The 23,121-nt window shown below is 39.6% G+C and overlaps 1 protein-coding gene across 11 annotated transcripts in view; it reads left to right on the top strand.

The window, feature by feature from the left end:
• Positions 1-23,121, top strand: part of LOC308062488 (6-phosphofructo-2-kinase/fructose-2,6-bisphosphatase 4) — a 62,406-nt gene that overhangs the window by 26,381 nt on the left and 12,904 nt on the right. For 10 of the 11 annotated variants that reach the window (XM_080384073.1, XM_080384072.1, XM_080384074.1 and 7 more), the window contains 11 exons: positions 6,673-6,789; positions 10,815-10,911; positions 13,147-13,213; positions 15,479-15,553; positions 16,454-16,510; positions 16,840-16,961; positions 18,691-18,898; positions 19,493-19,639; positions 20,210-20,314; positions 21,977-22,106; positions 22,475-22,537. In XM_080384073.1, coding sequence (XP_080240199.1) covers positions 6,673-6,789; positions 10,815-10,911; positions 13,147-13,213; positions 15,479-15,553; positions 16,454-16,510; positions 16,840-16,961; positions 18,691-18,898; positions 19,493-19,639; positions 20,210-20,314; positions 21,977-22,106; positions 22,475-22,537 — 1,188 coding nt within the window. Of the gene's footprint in view, positions 1-53; positions 5,874-6,672; positions 6,790-10,814; positions 10,912-13,146; positions 13,214-15,478; positions 15,554-16,453; positions 16,511-16,839; positions 16,962-18,690; positions 18,899-19,492; positions 19,640-20,209; positions 20,315-21,976; positions 22,107-22,474; positions 22,538-23,121 lie in introns of those variants that run through there. The other variant, XM_080384075.1, reaches the window with a different exon arrangement.

The raw sequence follows: 23,121 nt of genomic DNA, 5'->3' as shown, positions 1-23,121 counted from the left end.
ATAGTTTGTGAACAAACTTTGCCTCTCTCTTTTTTTTTTTTTTTTTTTTTCTTTCCCCCCTCCCTTTACGTAAATAACTGAGGTCTAGTACAAGGCAGTTTTGCAGACAAAAGGGGCTTTGTCCTGCGGAATTGTTTTTATTTGTCATGCAAAAAGGCTGCGCTGACAGAAAGAGCTGAGGGCTCTGCTGGCATGGCTGGCGTCTTTGGGCTGCTTCCCCTCACCTCTGCTCTTGCTTGAGTCCAGCCCTTGCTAAAAAAAAGCCCAAACTTTCTTGGTTTCTGCTAGGGAAGCAGGCATGTGTTTCTGTGTGAATTATTTCAGCGTCTGGAGGATAGTATGTGTCGAGAGGAGATGAATGCTGCACTAGGAAAAGGGTCAGAAAGTGTATATAATTGCTTTTGTAAACATGCTAAGAAGAATGCTTTATTTTATCCTTAACTCTTTTCCAAATAAAATAACACTTGTTACAGCTTCCACATAGATACTGTTTTACAAAGAAAAAAAAACCCAGCCCACAAGAACAAAATTGCATGTTGGTCAAATATAATCTGGTGGTGTACAGAGTCTTCTTGGTGGAATTATTTAGTGTATCTTGACTATAACGTAAAAATTATTAAACATACCTGTGTTTTTTTTGGTAGGATTCTATAATTTATGATACCCGAGATGTAAATAAAAAACCTTTTTGCTAGAAAAATGGATTTGGAAACATTTGCTCTTGCAGCTCTACCCGTAACATGTCTACAGTCCTTTGTGATACATAAGAATTACAAACAGCCTAGAGAGGAGCAGAACTTCCTCTTCCTTGTTAAAGCCATCTATCTTGTTTCACCAAACTGAGAATGCTTTTCATTGTTTTCTGTGCAAAGGTGCCTTGGAGCCCTTTTCCCTCAGATTTCCACGTATCATGCATCGCCCCGTGTTCTGATGAGGCAGTGTGACCTGCAGACCCTGTAGCCATGCTGTGACAGCTCAGGATAGACTGCCCAGACTGGGTGATGTGGGGCTATGTTGGATTGAAGAGTTCCAGTTCTCTGCTGCTACAAGTAACTGTGTTAACTGTTACTGTGTTAAAAAATACAAGCTCAGGTAGAAAGTGGGTTTCTTGTCTTCCAGTAGCTTTCTGGTGGAAGCAGTGAAGCTAGTCGCTCTGATGTCTTCTGAATTTCTAGGCTAAGCAAGATGAACTCTTTCAGTCTCCTTTGGTTGGGTTTTTTATTTCCTCATTCATGCTGATAACCTTTATCTGCACTACTTCTAATTTATCTTTCTAGAAGATGGGCGAGCAGAATTGTGCACACTTTCAGTGGAGGACTTAGCAGATCCATCTTCAGAGGAACTTATCTGGGTTAGCTGGTTTTAGTGTGGTTTTCTAGAAGTGGTAGCAACTGTAAGTATCTGGGGAAGAAGAAATCTGGCTAGCTGTGCCAGGGTTTAGCTGTCACAGGGCTTTGAAGAGCTAGTTCTTTTAGTCTGTTCATTATGAGGTCTTCAAAGAGGAGTTCTGGCCATGTGCAGCCAACTGAGCAGACTGAGCTTTTACAGCTAGTGAGACCAGTAAAACAAAGGTAACTGTTCTAAATGACCTTCCAAAGTAAGACTGGTGACAGCAGAAGTGCACATTTTTATTAATAACTGCCACTTACCTTTTGTGGTCTTTTGTGAAAGGTTTTGTCTGTAAATAGGTTGCACTAAAGCTACTTTTGGCATTGGTTGTCAAGTTTGCTTCAAGCTCTGTGAATCAAGCAGTGGGCTACAAACATGGACATAAAAAAATTAATAGCAAAATATGCTATAGTGAAAGTTGTTTTGAGAGCCTAGCAGAGGATGTTAGTAGCATGACAGATAGATAGTGAACTTCCTGTGGTTAAACATTAACCTGCCCCCCCCCCCCCCCCCCCCAAGTTAACAGCTTTAGTTCCCTAAAGCTCCTGGAATTTGGTCATTCTAATAATTCTTATTTGCTGTTTGTACAGCAGTATGAATGTACATCAAGTCCAAACCCTAAAAGTATCAAATGAAGATTATCTTTGCTCTAGAGGACTCTACCGTTTGAGCTCACCCTGCTTATATGTATTTGTACCCCCAACCCTAGGAACTAAAGAAGGAGAAATGAGGTAAGGACAACAGCCAGCTGTAGCCTGAGTATCAGGATGTATGATGGGGCCATTGCTGTTGGCATCAAAGCTGTAGGAAGCAAATGGTAAACCTGAGCAAGTGGATGGCAGAGCTGCTAGTAGCAGCTAGTGGCATGAGGCTGGCTAGAAGACAATATGAATTCTGAATCTCTTGTACCAAGGAGATGTTGGAAACCGGTAATTTGGACAAAAGGAGGAAAGCTAAATTAGAAGATCATGGACTTCATCAGTATAGAAGCAGGATGCTCTTCAGGAAGAGTGGTAGGATGAGGAACTCATCACTGTGGGATGTGATGAAAGGTGACTGATCATCATTGATGAGCAGGAAAAAATGGATTAGCAATAGTTAAGTTGGATAAGTGATAAGAGAAAACATGTAGCCTTATTTGGAAGGGTGGTTCTGTTGGTTTATAAAGATATTTTTGTATGAGCCTCTAAATAGTACAGTGATTTCAGAGAGCAGGCCTTGAGTCGAAGCCCACAGAAACAGCAAGAATCCTTCATAAACTTCAGATGGCTTACTGTAGCAGCTTGATACAAAAAGCATCTGACCTTAAAAGTTGAATTAAAAAATTTGACAGAGAGAAAGAAAAACCAAAATCTCATTTTGGGTGGAAAAAAAGGGGCAGCTGATAATATGTTAGGTAGTAGGTGAGCTTGAAAAGTACAGACTCTTGTCTCTGGTTTCACAAGACTGTGAGTTTTGAGTGTTGATGAAATGCAGCACAGCTGATCTAGGTTGTTCAGTGTCCCAGTTTGATTTCACAACCTCCTTAAATTGCAGTACTGAATTTTAATGCACTTCATCACTTGGCAATTTTCCTTCACTGGTATTTTGGGTATGTTTTTAATGTGTTCCCTCTAAGCAAGGGGATGCAACATATTTCTTTTTGATGCTGCCCTTTATAAATGTGCGATCTTATATACATATATTACAAACATCTACTGTAAAGAAAAAAACTGAGTAAAGTCTCATGGAGCATCTTTAGAAAATGATGGCATACAACCCTGTAAGTTTTGTTTTGCTGTTCTCAAGACGTATGTTCCTCTAGCAAAATTAACAAAACGTTGATAGCACATTTACACAATGGTGCTGTTGGAAACCCATAGGAGTTACATGCATGAAGCAGTTTAAAAAAATTAGTTTGTTTTCTCGAGACTAGATTGTGTAGAGAGAATTTGAGAGGTAAACCAGACAATCCAGTGATGAGGAATTGAGAGGATGCTGTGCTTAGGAGTCTGCCTTGGCTCTGCAACTTGCACCAATGTAACTGTAACTACTTCTGTACTGCAAATTGTTCTTTGCATAAAGTGAAGGATGGTGAAGTGCTGTGAAAAGGGGAATTGAGCATTGTGCCATTGGGAAAATATTAAAGAGGCTTTTTTATTCTGAGAGTTAGATATGTGTCACTTGTGGTTTGTTTAGTTTTTTAATCAGTCTATTTCCTCATGTCAAAATTGCTTACATTTCTTCAAAGGAAGGTGTAAGTCTTGAGATGCTGACATTTTAAATACTGTCATTGAAATTAACATTTCTCACCGCTTCCAGTGAGTGTTGGCAGCATTTTGTTGAGAGAAAGGTTTGTTTTGAGTGTTTAATACATGCTCAGAACTTTGTGTTTTGTTTTGATCTTGACTTTTTTTACTGAGCTAATGAGCAAAATTAAGCTTTGTTAATTACTCAAGATCATAAGGAAGAAAACAAAAACCTATGTCTGCTGTGATGAGTCTTATGCCTATTGTTGAGGGTGCTATGCTGAGGTACAGAATAAATAAAATAGTTGCTTTGTGTGCTTTTATGTAGCTGTTAACCTCTGCTGTTTTGGCCAGCAAACGTGCCTTTGACTTCTAGTTCCAAATGCGTAGCTGCACTTGTCACTAAGTGCTGCTTGTGTAAGCAGTATTAGACTGCAGCCACTGTTGGCCATATAAACCAGAACACCAAACATTTTTTAGTGCCCCAAATTTTGGATTGTAAACTAATGTCCTCTTGTCAAAAACAAGCATTAATGGATGGTATATGCTGTAGCACCATGTATTGTGTAGTGGTGTTTACAGGGCTATGGCATTATGTAAGAGCAGAATATTTAAGGTTGTTGGAATCAGTGGTGTGCCTCCTCCTGGTATGCAGGGCATCTGTCTGACTGGTGTCTTCCTTTAAAGAGGAAGAGCGCTCTCAGTCAGCCTGGCACCTAATTAGAATGGGATTGCAACTTGTTTGATTGGGATCAGCAGATAATTCTCTTGGTTTCTGCTATATCAGTGATCAGAACACCAGAATAGGCGTGCATGTTAAACTGTATGCATAGGGCTCTAATGAAGGCAATTTTAATTTTTGTACTTTCTTTGAGGAAATTTGCGTAAAAGTGCAAGTGATGCCAGACTTGCATGTTGACTGTGACAATGGAAGGAAATGTCCACCTTCCATGTTGTTGTAGTTGTGTTGGTCTGGTTTGCTGCTCAGTGAGAAGGATCTATTATAAGCTGATGCAAGCAGTAGAACTTAGCTTAGGGAGCTGTTGTTGGTGTAACCTGTGAAGCAACCATTTAAGGGGGCTGCAGCTTTCCTCACTGTAGCTTCCTAGCCCTTAGTTTTGCAAAATGAAATTTTGTTCCAGTACAGGTTTATCATTACATTCCCAAAAGACAAATTTTCTGTGTGAAGGCGAAATTTGTATCGCTTATCCCAGGAGGGGAAGTGGGGGAAAATACCGAAGGGAGGTCTGGTTATAATGTTAGTTAGTAAATTCTGTCCATGATGTGTAGAAAAGCCAGTTCCAATTAGCACAGCTCCTTGCAGAGCAGGTGGACCTGAGGTACAGAGCCTTTCCTTACACATCCTGATTTTTTACAGCTCTTATTTCACTGTTTATACTTGAAGATTGTTTAAAACTTGAGCTAGATATTTCAGGTTAAGAACCTTTCAAACTGGCTTTGAAGAACTGTGTCTTCCCTTAATGTTTCGAGGGACTCAGGGATTTTTCTCATCTCAGTATTCTATTTTATTGTCCTTAAAACTAGAAGCAAAGCTGTTAAGCTTAGGAAGCGCTGTACTCTGCACTTCATAGACTTTGTTTCTCCAGAGACTTCCTTCTCCCTCTTGGAGAAGGGGGTTCACAGGCTTGAACTTAGGACAAAGAGGAAGAGGGACAAGAAAACATTATCCTTTGTGTCCATAGGCTTCTCCACAGAGGAGCTTACTCAGAGGGCTTTTTTCAGTGTCCTTCCAGAGACATGGACATGTTTGGGTGGATTTGTTTTGGTTTGCATTCAGCTCCCTGTAACTCTCATTGCACATTAGTAGCAGACCCTTTCATGGGTTTGAAGTTAGGTACTCTCTCTCCTGACATTGACCACAATGAAGTGGTGTATTTTTAATGGGTTTGGTTGTTTTTTTTTTTTTTTTCTTTTAAATGTGTGTTTTAAGAAAGTGCATCTGTCTCTGCTAGTCAGCTTGTTCTTTTTTGATGAGTGTACTCTGTGGAGTGGCTGTGCCAGATAGGTGCAAGTGACTTTGTGGGATGGGACTTGTTCAATGCTGAAATGTAATCTTTTGGGGCAAATTGACAACTCCTCTGTCAAGACACTGGGGAAATTGATGCACCTGTGGATTGTATAGAAGTGAATTTCCATTGAAATAGGGGATGGAGGGACCTGGTGGTATCTTTGCACTACTTTAATATCTTCTTTCTTTTTAGGCAGTCCCCTGTAGCTGTGGTAGATTCATGCAAGGTATCCATAGTTTTGTGCCATTAAAATGTTAAAAAACTTGTCATTTGAAAGGAAATGCCTCAAAAGTTTTCAGTTTATACATACAACCCCTTTAACTTGCTGCAGTGTTTATTTTTAAAACTTAAACACTCTGCCTTTGTATGTGTATCTGTTTATCAGATTATTATACTTGATTGTGTAGCATACTTGTGCTTTATTCCGAGTAACCATAGAACAGTCAAAATAAGCTGTTTTAAAAGATATTTTTATGTTAATAATATTGAAAGGAGAAATAATAAATAGTACGTACCATGTCATAGTGTGATGTATGAAGCTGCATCTGTCATGCTTGTTTTGCTTAAAACCAAGAAAAGGTTGAGCAGTCTTGAGGTCTTGTCTTACAAATTTAAAAATTATCTGAAGATTGTATACACCTTGCTGTTTCCTTTCAATGCAAGCACTGAACTGAGGCACATAGGGGTGTAAGATGTCAGTGTCCTTTTTTTGGAATCGTTTTTGTATGCCTTAGAACATGTATGCAAGTACATAGGTTCCTTGTCTTCTGCCTGTGTACAACTCACATGTCCAGCGTTGCACTACCACTGACTCGCCTTTCCAAAATTCAACACAGCATAAGAAACCTGGTTAGGTCCACTGCATTCTTGAAGAACCCCCTTGAAATAATGAAACACCATGCATGAGCTGCTTGAACGGTCACTTCCTCAGAGAGCACATGGATTGTAATGTTCTGCTGCAATATAAGCCTTTGCTTTGTGGGAATGATAATGGTAAATCCTAGTTTTCTATTTTTCTGTTTCAGTATGCATGACCAACTGTCCTACTCTGATTGTCATGGTGGGTCTCCCAGCAAGAGGAAAAACCTACATCTCGAAGAAGCTGACACGCTATTTAAATTGGATTGGAGTGCCTACAAAAGGTGATGGATTTGCTTTTATTTAAATCTGAAGAACAGGACAGATGTTAGGTGTTTTATAAACCTAATTCCCAGTAATTTTGTTGCCAAGTTTGTCTAATTAAAGTCGTGTCTGCTTTGTTAACTTATTTCTAAGCAATAGCATACACAGGCTCTCTGTTCTGTTTAGAATTAATCAAAATCCGGTGAATGTTCATTTACTTCCTTGTTCTGCTGCAGGAGCGGGCCAGGTGCCTAGATCAATTTTTTGCCCTTGTCCCTTAATGCTTTGGTTCTTCAGATGTCTTCCCCTCCCCCCCCTCCTTTTTGTCTTTCCCCTTTATGTGGATGAAAGGGAAACAAGTGGACAAGCAGAAAAAACTTCTGGGTTAAAGTTCTGTTAACTTCTCCATCTTCTGTCTGTGAACTTTGTGCAGCGTATAATTCTCTGTTAGCCTCTTTGTTTAACTGCATTTGTGGAATAAGCTACAGCTCTTTGAATATTAAGAACCCAAGGAACTGAAGCAGCTACTTGTTGCCACTCTCTTAAGTACTTCTATATGTATTTTGAGTGGGAAATGATGGCTCAAATTGGCTATGCCAAGGACCTGGCTGCTCTCATTCTGGAGCTCCTGTGGTATCTTGTAGGCCCGGATCAACAAGTAAACAAGACCTAAGTCCATTTGAGAATCTGAACAGCCATCTTCCCTGCCTTTTCCTTTTATCTCTGTAGAAGAAAAATACAGTTTTAGTGGTCTGTGATTTTGTGTCTGGTGCAGTAATGGCAGTTTTATAGTTATGACCTGTTAATCACTTAAATAACGTTAAACATATTAGGTCATACTTAAAGTGTAGACTTTTGGCTGGATTGTCAAAGATGTATTTCCTAGTACCTCCAAGAAGTCAAGATGAAGAGTTCTGGCCAACATTTAAACTGCCTTTTGGTTCTAGGGTATAGCTTTTTGAGTTGGTATTTGCTTAAGCTATTAGAATCTTGTCTAATACGCTTTATTTAGACAAGAGGTTAGGTGTCGCGATGGAGGGAAGACACAGTCGCTCAATATGAGTGATCAGCAGACTTCGTTTATTGTACCTTACAGTCACCTTTTATGCCTTGTTATAATTGGCTCATACATATTACAAAAGTTAAGCTCATTGTTGGTTCGTTGCCTAAATACCAAGCCCACCCCTAGTTTCTCTTCTGTAGTTTTCTGTTCCCACCTGCAACATTCTTTTCCCACCGAAATCTTCCTGTTATTGTGTAACAAAAACAGCCAAAGACAGTGTATTTTGCTTTACTTCAGATAAGCTGAGAGCGATGTGCATTTTTGTCCAGCCAGCTGGACTATGTCTATGAGACCTTTTTTCAGCTAGCCAATTATCCACAGTTAGGGAGGATACATTACATAGTTTGAGGGTTTGCTGGATTTAAATTATCGCTTGAGTTTTGACTGTTTTCACACAGTATAACCCTTCTGGTGAGCAGTAACAGATCTTTGGGGACTTCAGTTTTATCCATTTGGCTGAAACAGAATTAACAGTCTAAATAGGTTAGCCTATAAAGCTGATAAAATGTATGTTTTATTTATACGTCATTGTGTTGAGCATTTGACTGTGTGAACTTTGAAAAGCAGGAATCCAGTATTGGATGACAAACAAGATACTGGCCACATCTGGTTCATGCTTGGATGAATATATCCCAAATACAGTAAAATAGGTAGAGGTGGTCTGCTTCAGATATAGGAAGAGTTCCGTGGGCTACTCTGAGTAGCACCTCAGAAAACACGTGCACTTGTGCTTAATAAAAAATAGTGAGGGTGTTAACTGCCTAATTTTTCAAAAGTATACAACATAAAGTTACCATATGAGCTTCTATCCCAGGTTGCTGGTTATGGTTTGTCTTTGTTAGAAAGGGTGACTTGGGATTTTCTTGGAAAACCACAGGTCCTTTACTGTTGTTTGTTGTCAGTGGTGCAGGTTTACTGAAGCTGAAATCAATTTAAAATACCTCACTGACTGAGCGAATAGTTGACACATTGTTTAATGCTTCCAGTTGATTGGGACTGAATTGATACATTGTAAGTATCAATTAGGGCTAACATCTGTTACCCTTTGGCTCTTGATGTCTTCAAATTAGTGTGTGCTTAATATAGTGAGTATTCTTATTTTCTGAGACAGGTAGTTAAAATGATGATGATCTGTAAACCAGAGAAAAGATAAATGCCACCTTTTAGCATAACATACCATACATTAAGCAAGCTGGAGAGTTCAGTAACAGAAAATGGAGGTGAATAGCCCAGGGTTGATGTTAGTTGAATCATTTGAGCCATCACTTCTGTGTTTTCTTTTATTCCTTCTAAAATCCTCTGTCATTTAGGATGTGAAATGGTTAAAAATACAAAGGACTTTTGTATGGGCTTTTTAAAGGAAGTGAGGTCAATTAGATGCCTGAATAGAGCTGTGTTGCAATGTGGTTTTTAGATACTAAACTTTGGGAATCTTTTTTGAATAGTTCTGGCTGTGTGGTAGTTGTGATGCCAGTTAGCTTTGTGAAACTTCCACGGGGGGGATGCTAATAAAAAAGGCTGAAGATTGTCCCACTAGATAGCACTTTTTCCTTTGCCATGCATGACCCTCTTGAAGTAACTATTCTTTCTTACAAAATTAATTAATTTTGATTTTTAAAGGGCTGTTGCCTGACAACACTGGCCATCTGAACTTCATCTTCTGTTTTTCTTACAAGTAGCCACCTTCTCATCTAGCCAGTGTGGGTAGTGCTCATTAAACCTTTCACAGAATAATCTGGATTGTACTATAATCCATGTCATACAGTTGACCACAAAAAAAAATTACATTAACATTGTTGAATTCCAACAAAACTTATATTTTACTTCTTTATCCTCTGCTCCCAATCCCAACAGCAATCTATGTATGACAGCTGATGCTGAGATCTTTTATCCTATGTCTTTTTTTCTTAGCTACAACTCTGCAATTGCCTACTACTTCTTTTCCTCTTTCCAGAATTTAAGTCTGGCAAGTAGTTACACCTTGGCAGCTTCTCAAACAGAATACTTCAGTTTGGTCTAATGTTAAAATAAAAAATGCTTTGCAGTTCAGCAGAGAAAACATGTAGGTCAGAAACAGCTTAAACATTAATTGCATTTCAGAGACCTACTTGCAGAGCTATTGAATTAAGTTTGTCAGGGAACAGTGTCATTGTCTGCTGTGTGGCAAAACAGAACCGCTTTGCCCTCATCCCATATCTGATGTTGTGATGTGTGTCTGTCTGGCTGTAGACCTTATCGATGGACCTTTGCCCAGAGAAGGAACAGTTTTCTTTGGCCACTGTTAAAGAGATCACAGTAAGATTGTTCAATGCTTCTGATTTTTTAAATGTGTGTGTGTAGGGTTTTTTTTGTTTGGTTGGTGTTTTTTTGGGGTTTGTTTTTTTTTTTTTTTGTTATAGCTTAAGCATTTTTTTAAAATAAATGAACAGGTATGTACTGATCATTAAGGAACTGAAATACTGGAGCAGGGTTCTGAAAAAATATTTCCACAACTTGAATTTCAAGTTTTGTTTATCAAAAGCAAGACTGGTTCGTTCTATTCAGAGCTCTTCCTTGCTTAAATACGAGCTGAAAGTTTTGGAGGGTGCTGTCAAAATACTATTTCACTGCACATATACACAGAAGAAAAGATAGATTATTATTAGTTCTTTGTAGACTACTGACATAGACTTCCAACCACCCCTGCAAAAGAGGAAAGGAGTTTCTTTTTGTTGGTAGGCAAGAGGCACATTAGTATGGCCAAGTGACTCCATTGGAGCTACCAAGAGCCCAAATGTTCTTTTGCCATTTCCATGATTTGTTGTTTATACGCTTAAAAACAAACAATCCCCCCCAAAACACAGTAAGTAGTATGATACATTGATTTTATACATGGTAAATTATTTTATCCTTGCAGGTAGTTGGATTTCAAAGCTGTCATAATTTTTGTCCTTTTTACTTGAATGTCATTAGTTCCCACTAATACTGGTTTCTTCTTGGCAGAATTTAATGTTGGTCAGTATCGTCGAGATTTGGTGAAAAAGTATAAATCTTTCGAATTCTTCCTGCCTGACAATGAAGAAGGATTGAAAATCAGGAAGTAAGTTTTGAATGTGTTTAGCTGCACAATGCTAATCGTATTGAAATGGTACTCTATGTAATTTGCTCTTAGAGACTTCTTTAAGTTGTATTTTTGTATGTTCAGGAAGACTTTTAAGAGACTGCTGCATAAAATGTCAAGAAGAAGAAGTTCTAGAGAAGGTTTTTATTTTTATTACCTCTTCATAAGGTATCAGCTAATGGATGTGACTTTCTTCTGTCTTAATTCCTAAAATGCCATTTTAGAGCTTTTTTTTTTGATCATATAGAAGAAAAAATAAACCCATATAACTGCTTTTCTTTTTGGTTTGTGTACTGGAATTTTTTGCTTGGAGTACTTTGAACCTATTTGTCATTATCTGTTCAAATGAGTGGGAATGAAACACTATTGTTGTCTCCCTGAAGTTGTCTTTTTGGCCACCATGCAGGTGCTTCATGCAGTCAATCAGTGCACTGCCTCAAAAATTGTCATGTTTTGCTAATGCTATGCAGGTGTGAACACCTGTGCCCAGATGAAGCACTTGAGAACTCCTGTCTTGTCTGGAAAGAGGCTTTGCTTTAATGTAGAAGAAAGACCTTGAGAAGAAAGGGGTAGATGAAGAGAAGGTCAGAGCAAGAGGGAGCTACCTCTTTCTTACAGAAGGTCAAATGGGAAGGTCTTTTATTTTCTTCACCATTCATTGTCCTTTTTACTATGTTCAGGAAAACATTTAAGAGTGTGCAGTATGAAATGAGAAGGAACAGAAGTGTGATTTGTTTAGGCTTTTTAAAATACAGAGTATATTGTTCGTAATTGCTTCAGCTCGAGCATCAAAAATGTCTGGACTTTCCTACTGTCTGCACTTTCTTTTGTGGCTGTCCGTCTGTGTTCCCTCTTCCCTTTCCCCTTTAGCAGCAACTGAGTATTGCTAATGTCAAAGGAGAACAATTTACATGAGAACCTCCTAATCCTTCGGGACCAAAGAGCAGATATGAGGTGCATTAGTCTTGCAAGCCCCTACCTTTTGCTTGGAGGTAGAGCCAAACTGTTTGACGTGCTTCTGTGTCACCTGTTAGACTAAATGGTGGAGAATGTAACATGAAATGGGCTGTGTGAGCTCATCTGCCTAGTTAGCAATGACTAAAGAGGCTATATATTTATTTAGTGCAGACTTGACTGATGCATCTGTTCCTGACATCTATTAACCATGCTAATGTGGAAATACTGTCAGGATTGAAAAGCCCTCATTTTTCTTTTAAGATAAGGCTGTGCGTGCAGAATTTGGCAAATGTAAGAGAAGAGTTATGCATTTCAGTCTGGAAGTCAGAACAGAGCAATAATGCATGGAAAGGCTGTTGAAATGGACAGGTTATTATGTTGGTACTGAAAAAGGCTGTACTCACTGGAAATAAATGGGGCTTTGTTCTGTGAGTAAATTGTGTACAGTGTTAATGTTGCCCTCCAGTATTGTTCATTGTGTTAGAGATCATGGTGGACTTTGAAGATAATACTAATGCTGGGGAAATAGGAAAGTTGCAAATGAATTTATTCTCCAGATTTAATACAAGTGTAAAGTATGGAGAGGTGGGGTTTTCTGGTATCTGTGTCATCAATGGTCTCCAGTACTAATTACATTGGGTTGGTGACTATAATGGGGTGTTATTTCCACCTCTTCCCTAATACATGATGCTAACTTTGTTTTGCTCTTGTTCTAACAAATTTTGTTAAAATAAGCTATTTTTACACAATAGTCAAAAAGAGAGGGAAGTAGATTACTGAAAAATCGTCGTCTTTCCACTTTAACTTAGGGCCACAAGATAAAAACCTTAAGTTGATTTATTTTTTCCCTCTTTCAGGATCCATTTAAGAAGCCAGTATCTATGAATAGGTAATTGGGAAAAGAGTACAGTTTCAGGGATGATTCAGTGATGTTATTTTAGGTCAGTGAAAGTTTAATGGGGTCTGCAAAGTTGGTGGGTATTCTGTGGTGATGTATAGTTTTATCAGTTGCACAGAGGAGCACTAGCCAGGTCTTTTTTTTTTTCCCAGACAGGTAGCTGTGACCACATTTCCTTAGTATAGCTTCGTTGACCTCTGTTGGTTTTCCCATGTTTTGTGTGTGTGGGCTGATTAAAAAATACATGTTTTTGAGAGATACTATCTTAACATTTGCAGGGCACTTTGATCACAATGCAAAAGTGTGTTAATTAAATGACTTTAACTAGCATTTGAGTTTTACTCTTTTTCATTTTTAAGACGGTGTGCCTTAGCAGCACTGAATGACGTCCGACAGTACCTCAGTGAAGAAAACGGGCACGTGGCTGTAAGTTTCTTGTTGGAAGACACATTCTTAAGATGCTTCCCTACAAACTGGGTGTCTGCTGGATAATATACAGCCCAAGTAATTCTGGTATCTCTTCAGTATATCAGTTTTGTTTTTTTTCTTTGGGAGTTATATGTTAGATCTGCAGTGAAAGGATTACTTAAGTTCAGGGAGATGATGACATATTAAGCAGCCACGTTTGTGATTTGAGGGGTTAAATTTCTGAGTGGGGTAACACCCAGAAAAATGTCCCCCTTCTCTCCGCTGTACATAATGTACTGTATAATGTACACATCTGCTTTGGTTGCACTTGTGTTTCCATTTGATAGTCTGGTGTTTCAAGTGAAAGGTAAAGACTGAACAGAAAGCATCCTGGCTGTTGCTTGGCAGTTGCATTACTGACATGGGAAATCTCTGAAGAGAGCAGGAGAAACTCAAGAGTAAATTGTTACAAATCTGAGTATTTAATAATGGGATGCAAAACATCAGCTCTTCAACTATTGATGTTGCATATTCACATCAATTTGCATAACATTGTTTTTCTTAAGACTGCTGACACAACTCTTGTGTTTTCATTAGCTAATCAGGGAAAACCATTCTATAGTTACAAGTTTTACTGGGGACATGAGGTAAACTTTGTATTGTGGTAAACTTCATACTAAGGTAAAACACTGGTGTGTTCAGAGCTAAACATAAGTTCTTAGAAAAATGTCTGCATGTATCTTGTAATTCATGGACAGGATTTACAAGTCTTGCAGATCTTCCGCCCTTTAAAAGCTTACACTTACATTTTGAATACCATATTGATTGCAGCATCTTTTGTGTGGTATAAGTTCGCTAAAGAACTATTGTAGTGAGTTTGCATGGTAAGGTTTTGGTAGTGGGGGGCTACAGGGGTGGCTTCTGTGGGAAGATGCGAGATGCTTCCTCCATGTCCAATGTTGATGCCAGCTGGCTCCAAGATGGACCCACCACGGGCCAAGGCCGAGCCTGGGTAGCACCTCTGGGACAGCACATTTAAGAAGGGGGAAAAAAAGGTCTGTGCCAGCAGAAGAGAGGAGTGAGATTATGTGAGAGAAGACACCCAGGTCAGTGAAGAAGGAGAAGGAGAGGAGGTGCTCCAGGCGCTGGAGCAGAGATTCCCCTGGAGCCTGTGGTGAAGGCTGTGGTGAGGCGGGCTGTCCCCCTCAGCCCGCGGAGGTTAACAGTGCAGCAGTTACCTACCTGCAGCCCGGGGAGGACCCCACGCCGGAGCAGGTGGGTGCCTGAAGGAGGCGGTGACCCGTGGGAGGCCTGCACTGAAGCTGGTTCTCTGGAGAACTGGTAGACCTGTGCAGAGAAAAGCCCATGGCTGAAGCGCGCTTGCTGGGCGGGACTTGTGACCCTGCAGGGACCCACTGCTGGAGCAGTCTGTTCCTGAAGGATTGCCCCGTGGGAGACACTATGGGAGGGACACATGCTGGAGCAGTTCATGAAGAACTGCAGCCCGTGGCAAGGACTCCTATTGGTGAAGTTCATGGAGAACTGTCTTCTGTGGGAGGGACCCCACGCTGGAGCAGGGACAGAGTGCGAGGAGCCTCCCCCTGAGGAGGAAGGAGTGGCAGAGACAGCCTGTGATGAGCTGACCTCAGCTACCATTCCCCATCCCCCTCTGCTGCTGGTGGGGAGGAGGTAGAGAATTCAGGAATGAAGTTTAGCCCATGAAGAAGGGAGGGGTGGGGGGAAGGTGTTATTTGTGATTTGAATGGTAATAAATTAAACTAATTTTCCCCAAGTCAAGTCTGTTTTGCCCATGACAGTAATTGCTGAGTGACCTCAACCCATGAGCCTTTCATTGTATTTTTTCTCCTGTCTGATTGAGGGAGTGATAGAGTGGCTTTGGTGGGCACTTGGTATTCAGCCAGGGTCAAATCACCAGAATTGTGCATTAGTATGCAATGCTGATACAGGCCAGGAGGAAGATTCTGTCCTGTATTATGTGTTAGACTGAAATTCTGGTTGCTTCTTCCAAGTAGTGTTCTGCTGGTAGTGCTTTCAAAATATTAGTCTTTTTTTAGTATTTAGAAAATCATGTGCGTAAAGTAGGAATGTCTTGTGTTTTCCTGTTGAACATGTTGACATAGAGGGAAGGAGAAGTGTTTTCGTTGCTTTCCTTCACACTGAGGGATTTGAACCCTTATTTTTTTTGTTAGTAACACAGTGCTTTTCACAAGCTGTGATGCTTTTTTAATTCTTTTCTCTCTTCCCCACCATAATTACTCCTAGGTCTTTGATGCTACAAACACAACTCGAGAACGTAGAGAAACTATCTACAAATTTGGTGAAGAAAATGGATATAAAGTGAGTCAAAGTTTCAAGTAACACCTGAGCAAGTAAGGCAGTGATAGTTTTGCTCTTACCTGTATTCTTGAGTTAAGAAGCGCACTAACATAAGCCATGTCCTTCCTAGATGTTTAGTCAATACTAGGTTTTGCATTCTCAAGCATTGTTTGTGATTAAAAGTCACCCAGTCCTCATTTTTCTTAGTTTTAATGTTTATACTCTTTGAAGTTAATCTCTTTTATGCTATGGCTTCAATTCTGTCATCTGGGGCCTGCAGTTCTGAGTATACTGTCAGCCAGAATTATTTAAAATATGGTTCTTAGTGCAGTTCAGGATTTTGCTGCAGAAACACATAGGGAATTCTGTGTTAGTTCTGTACAAACTAAAAACTTTCCGTGGCTTTCTGCCTTTTGTACAGGATTGTTTTGTGTTTAGCTGTTCTCCGGTAATCTTTCATTTCCTCTAAACTTGCTTCTCCATAAATCTTTGAGAGAGCAAAACACAAACCTCTTTTCCAGTGAGGCTACTCCATTCATTGAAAGACTTCTAAATTACTATTTCAGAAACAGTAGTTACTGTTTGTGTGGCTGAACTTGCATCCTCTGCATTTACTTTTTCCGCTTCTGTCATAAATTTTTCTCGCTGCAAAATTTTTCCACTTAGAAGCACTGTTGCGGGAATGAGTATAGAGCATGATGCTTTAGGGAATGGTAAGCCAACAACTGCCGATGAGAGGGTCTGGAGAAACCTTCTGAGTAAATGGAGGGAAGTTTAACGTTTGGCTGTTGAAAAGGGGTTAGCATGGAAGTGAGCACCATAGTGCTCGTGTGTGTTAGTCTCCAGAGGTGTTTTAATGCATCTTCTCTCTTCCCCTCTTCCTTCCTTCCTTCTGTATGCAACTTCCCATTTGGACTGAAGACATTTTTTGTTGAGTCAGTATGCGTAGATCCAGAGGTCATTGCTGCAAACATTGTGGTGAGTATAGCAAAGTTTGCTTTAAGTCAAGAGGTTAAAGTAGCTCTGCATTTTCAGAAGTACATTATAAGAACTTCCAGTAGCAAAAAGCACATTAGCTCCCGTTAATAGAACATTTCATTTATTTTCCTGTCCATGTGTATAGTAACTTAGAAGTTTAATTCTATAAAGAATAGCTCTTTCCGCTTTACATATATTGTAATTAACAACCGGAAAGTAAGTTTCTGTGTTGTGTTCTCACCCTTCCTATTTCTTTAAGCTTTTAAGCTTTAAGCTGTTAAAAAGGGAAAGAAACTTATGTACCGCTGTCATGTTGTTATTTTAAACAGCAAGTGAAGTTGGGTAGTCCTGACTATGTTGATTGTAGTAATGATGAAGCAACAGAAGACTTCATGAAAAGAATAGAGTGCTACAAGAACTCATATGAGACACTAGATGAAACTCTTGACAAGTAAGTGGTGAAATAATACTGTGATCACAAGTGGGTTATTTTAAGATGTTTCCTTAGGGGATGGAGCATCCTGTATTGGGGGCTAGGGCTTTCTAGTCATGTTTTTTTAACTGCTTGAGCTCTCTTTCCTTTGGCAAATTAGAGAAAATTGACTCTGGGTGTACTGCCTGGAAACTTGTTTGCTTGAGGAAAATTGGCTAACAAATCTACTCTGGGATAATATTCTTTTTGATTTTTCCCACTTGGAGAATGGTATGGTTCTTCTGGGATAGAACCAGCATTTAGAATTTTTTCCAGACTTGCTGTAGCGGTTGATTGTTATTTGATTTTTCAGTATGTAGAGGAGATCAGATTGTTGACATGGCTAAGATCAATTTTGACCACATCAATCTTAAAAATGTGACTTCTAAATTTATTTATTTGTGCTTGCAAATTATTCTGCAGATGCAGGGCTGTGAGAAACTTTGAGGTAGATTATTTGCCCTCATGCCAAAGCATTCATCTGTTTCTCATTCACTTTCAACAGCTGAAAGTAAAGTAGGGATGAACCATGTGAGGAGGAGCCCTGTTTTTCTTGCTAGAGTCCAGCATTTCAGTGTGCGATTTTGAGCTGCACTCATACCAGGTGCACTTGGTTTGTTTCAGGACAAGTGCTATGGAGAAGGCTGTGCTGTGTTTTAGTGTAATTGCATGTAAGCAGCGTGAAGCTGATTCAATCAGATCAGTTCATGCATATAATTTCTGTGATGGACCTAATGGATGTGCCTGGGTGAAATAGTAATGATTAACTCCAAAGAATGCTATCAGAGATGAGGTGATGATGCTTGCTTCTCATCACCTCGATTTGGTTTTATTACAAGTTTTTTTGTTTTATTGTGGTGTGATGCATATCTAGAAACCAATAGTGGTTATTTTCAGTTATTAGACTTTCTTCCTCCTCCATACTATTATATAGTGTATATATATGTATGAAATTATAGCGCAGATGAGAAGGGATAAGCTGTGAACATTTGCAATTATAACCTGTCTGATGCTGAGAGAAGGTAGTGGTGAGGTAAATTACAGTACTGTAATTGTGTCCTTGTCCATGGCAGGCATGGGGGTTGGAATTAGGTGATCTTTAAGGTCCCTTCCAAGCCAAACCAATCTGATTCTACTGTTAATAAATAGTTGTTGACAGAGCCGCTGAGAAAACATCTTGCTTCAGGCTAGTCCCTGAGGCTTCTGCTGCTGTAGTTTTTCTGGAAGATTTAACTGAGGGGGGTAAATAGTGGCCTTGTCTTTTGGCCCCTGGGTGCAATCGGACAAATACTTGCTGTGGAGGAAGTGTTTGTAACCTGGAGAAAAATAACCTGGTATCATAAAATACCTGGATATCTTATTGAAGCTACCAGAGTTCAATGACTGCATTGAATCTTCCTTTCAGTGGGAGGACAGTAGTTTTCCAAGGATGGAATCTAGATTTGAGAGACAAAGTGCAAGTAAAGGGAACAGAAAAGAAAGTGATGTGAGCAGCTTACATGTGAAAGGAATAGAGTTCATCCTGTACCTTTGTTTGTTTTTCGCAGTTTGTTGGGACTAATGCATATTCTGTGGGTAATTGAGGGTTTGCTTATTGCTTTGGCTTGTTGCCCCTTTGTTTTATAACGAGAAAGAGGCTGGGAAGATTGTGGTACATGCTAACACAAGCTGTGGAATCCTGCATAATTTTTTTGTTTGCTCGTGAAAGGGATCTTTCTTATATTAAAATTATGGATGTCGGAAGGAGTTACCTTGTGAACAGAGTAATGGATCACATTCAGAGCCGGATTGTCTACTACCTCATGAATATCCATGTGACTCCTCGATCAATCTACCTCTGTCGACATGGAGAAAGTGAACTCAATCTGAAAGGGAGAATAGGAGGAGATCCTGGACTGTCTGTCAGGGGGAAAGAAGTACGTACCTCCTGCACAAGTGTGACTGCATTTTGTGTGTATCTATGCACGTGTACAGTTTGTTCTGTGTAGTTACAGCTTTCTTCCTCTACACCTTTTTCCTCTTAATATATTTAAGAGGGATTTTTTTAGTTGCGTAGGTGGGTAGTGGAAACTGGATGGACACACTTTGTGTGTTGTGATTTTTTTATGTGCTCTGTTAGCTATTTGTCATTCTGTGGTTGAAATTCCTTTTTATGCTACACCACAAAGCAGTTATCAAGAGGGCTTTATTTTTTGACTGTATTTTTGTAAAATGCTGACTTGTTGGATAATTGGGAAGGTTCACAAGTTAAAGCTGAAAGGAAAATTCATGGAGGTAAAGATGAACTAAAGAAGGAACTGCAGGAAACTTGTGTTTTCCTTGTACTCCTTTCCTTTCCTGTCCCTCTTGCCTTAATGGATGGAATATATTGTATTTTTTAGCAGAAACTTTGACAGAGCCTTTTGGAAAAGTTGTAATGAGTTTACAAAGGCTAGAGCCTTTGTGTTCCAAATTGAGTGCAATGTGTTGGCTCTGAGCCCTTATCCATTGTCTCATGGTTTTTCTTTCAGTTTGCCAAAAGCTTGGCACAATTTATTAATGAACAGAATATCAAAGATCTGAAAGTTTGGACCAGCCAGATGAAAAGGACAATTCAGACTGCTGAAGCCTTGGGAGTGCCTTATGAGCAGTGGAAGGTTTTGAATGAGATTGATGCAGTAAGTTCTTCTTTTCTAAATGTCTAGTAAGTTGCTTTGTTTGCTAGGGATGAAAGTTGTACTTCATTTTGTAATGATACGCCTTTTATGGGATAGAAAGTAATTTAAGCTTCTTCTAGTGGCCGGAAAAGTTGTTAGTTCCTGTTCACAAGGCGAAATATTTTGTTACATTTTGCCATAATTAATTTAGTCTTGGTTATTCTTTCCCAGTAAAACATTCCCTTGTAGAGGCCATGATGATATGAAATTTTTGGTAGGTGGGTGTTGCTAGTTGGCACTTTCCAACTGCACCTGTAACACATAAGCAGGTGCAATAGATGAAATTTGACCTTGCTTATTGGCCTTGGTTGCCCATGTGTGTAACTTCATTTGTGTAGGAATTTAATGTTTCCTTGTAACCACATCCAGCTGAGTGTCCTGTTCATCACAATGTGAGAATTTTGTCATTAAGTGTCAGAGTAACAAAATACAATTGTTAAGGGTTGTCTATGTACGACTTTATTTAAGAGTGAGAGCTGCTTTTTACACCGCTGAAAATACATGCCTTTAAATTATTTTTATTACCTGTAGGGAGTGTGTGAAGAAATGACATATGAAGAAATACAGGAAAATTACCCGCTTGAATTTGCACTGAGAGACCAAGACAAATACAGATACAGATACCCTAAAGGAGAGGTATGCTAATTTTTCTCTCTTAACATGAAGGCTTCCTTGTCTGTTTGAATACAGGCCTTTTAGGAAAGATTTTTTTTTTTTTTTTTTAATTAATAAAAAGGTTCCTTTCTCCAGGGGAAAGCACACAGGAGCTTGCAGGGATTGAGCACAGACCATTTAATTTGATTCAGGGCTTGAAAAATAAAACAATAGATTTAGAAAAACAATTGAGAGTTTTGATCTTGTGGCCATCGTTTCTATGCTGGTCCTGCAGTGATAAAGCAGGAAAAATGATTGCAAGGCTTGAAACTATTGCATATGCAAACATACTGCCAAGACTGCCTTTTTCTATTCATCCTGCTGTAGATAATGTCTGTTCTGCATGCAGTTCTGGCTGAAATGCTAGGGAAATCCGTAGCCACATTGGTGTTTTCACTTTAATAAACTCCTTGCCTCTGGGAAGATAACTTGTTGACAGCCTTTCTAAAGCAAACCCATTACAGTGCAGCAATTACCAGATGGTCACGCGGTCTGTCTGTGGGTGCTAAAGGCTTAGGATTCAGGGCAGCAGGGTGGAGGAGTAATTGGACCAGCTGCTAAGATGTTTGCATCAGGAGGAAGCAGTGCTCTGTGGTCTTCTTTCCTTGGCAGTCAGGAGTAATCACCACGCTAAGAGCAGCTTGTGGTAAGAGCAGTGTTCTTGGTGGATGTGACCCCTCTCTTACTAATGAGGCAGTCATTAAGCTGCAAATTTCTCACAATCCATTTGGACAAGGAGTGTTTGTTTTCCAAACTGATGTCGTCCTCTAGGATGGTGACAAACATTTCAAACTCCTTCATTGCCTCGGGGTGATTAGTTGATCTCAGTCATTTGTCAAAGGTGGTTTCTCCACCCCTGGTACCAGTCACAGGGGTTTATACAGCCTCACTGGAGACTGCTGGGCTGCTCTGGCCAAGGCCTCCATCGGTAGTGCTGCTTTCCCTGCCTGCCTTGAGTGAGGGCTTTCTGCTCTGCTCATACCTTGCCCTCTCCTGTGTTCTCTGCACACCGGCTTTACTGTGCATGTGAAGAATAACTTAAGCATGCCCATGCAGAAATCCTGCTGTCTACCTGCAGCACCAGATTCACTGTGTGCATGCTGTGCAGGACAGGTTGCAAGAGAAATCTGGCCTCCTTGTTTGTGGCTTTTAGTGGGATGGTGGATGCTATTACCAGGCCAGTTCATCAAGCCCATAGTTTGTTTTCAAAGGGCAGCCTGAACAAGTCAGGTTTTGTGAACTCCTTGTATGCTGACAGTGGGCTGGGCTTCACAGATACTTGCTTGGAAGAGAGATGCTTTTGAAGACAAGGTATGGAAAATAATGTGTGAGACTAACCTGTACATTTGCAGATGCTGTGAATTCAATTCTAGGGATTTTGTGGAAGTTCTTGATCATAGTGACTGATTTAATTAATAAAGCTTTTCCATGAGGGAGGTTAGTTTTGTTATATGTATGCTCTTTGATAGTCTAGAAGACCTGGACTGTGTTCTTAATTTAAGGAAAATCATTACTACGTTATTTGTGCACAAATACAATGTTGAGAAGATGACTAATCTGAAAGTAAGATCCACTGTATATATCTGTACTGTTCAAAGAGTTTTCCCTTTCTAATGTGCTGTGTAATTTCTCCTCCCTGCTCAGTCCTATGAAGACCTTGTTCAGAGACTGGAGCCAGTAATTATGGAACTTGAAAGGCAGGAAAATGTGCTTGTCATATGTCACCAAGCTGTCATGCGCTGTTTGCTGGCATATTTTCTTGACAAGCCTGCAGGTAGGTCTTCCTTGATACAAGTGGTCTATTTTTGAAAATTTACTGATCAAGGTTCCAAACAGTAAATTCTAACCATTGCCTTTGTCATCAGAAGGTGGTTTGCTAGGCCAGTATGCAATTGCAATTCTTTTGTATTTGACCCAGATGTGAAACCTTGGTAGTTGATTTTTATTGAGCTGCTCCTCATCTGAAATACTGTAATGTTTGTTTTTAGCTCTGTTTGAATAGCATCTCTGTTGCATGCTCGGGAAGAAGACAGATGTACTGTCAGATAAAAAGACAGTTACGTGGCTGACTTGTAACATAATGTAAAAGGTAGTGTTCGTGTAATCTGTATTTCATATGTAATTTGTTGTTCAATTTTGCAGAACAACTGCCTTACCTGAAGTGCCCGCTGCATACCGTCTTAAAGCTAACCCCGGTGGCTTATGGTAAGTAGTATTAAGAATATGTAAGTCCAGCTGTACTGTCCAGAGTCATCAGTAAAGTTTGTGAAGCATTTAAATTAAAACACGGGTTTTATTTATTTTGCTTTGAAGTATAACTGAACAATTAGGTTTGACATTGCATGTATGCCTGCACAGCTTTGTAAGAATCAATGAATGCTTTGCTTTACATTTCCTTTGCATTATGCCAGAAAATACATACATATTGGTGAAGGCCTGAAACTTCTAGTGACTGTGACTACTAGTGGACAACTTTCTTCTCTACTCAGTTCATATGCTATTTCTCTAATTCTTCTGGCAAATCCATATTGTTTACACGTGTCTGGTATAGTAAGATTTCAGCTTTTACTGACATATTTGATGGTATTGCTTTTTAGAAGACAAGCAGATTTACGTAGGTTTATCATCTTACAAAAGATCTTCCCCTTCCCCTTAAATAACTTTATTCTCTTTTCCTGTAGTGTTTTTTTTTTCATGGACCTTCACACTACCATATGAACTTAGGTCATCTGTTGTTGCTGGCATTAGTTTGTCAGCAGCCATTATCACTGCTTAGCTCAGGGGCTTTA

The sequence above is a fragment of the Falco punctatus genome (assembly GCF_963210335.1).
Source record: "Falco punctatus genome assembly, chromosome: 4".
Lineage (NCBI taxonomy): Eukaryota > Metazoa > Chordata > Aves > Falconiformes > Falconidae > Falco > Falco punctatus.
This window is presented reverse-complemented; position numbering and strand designations above follow the sequence as displayed.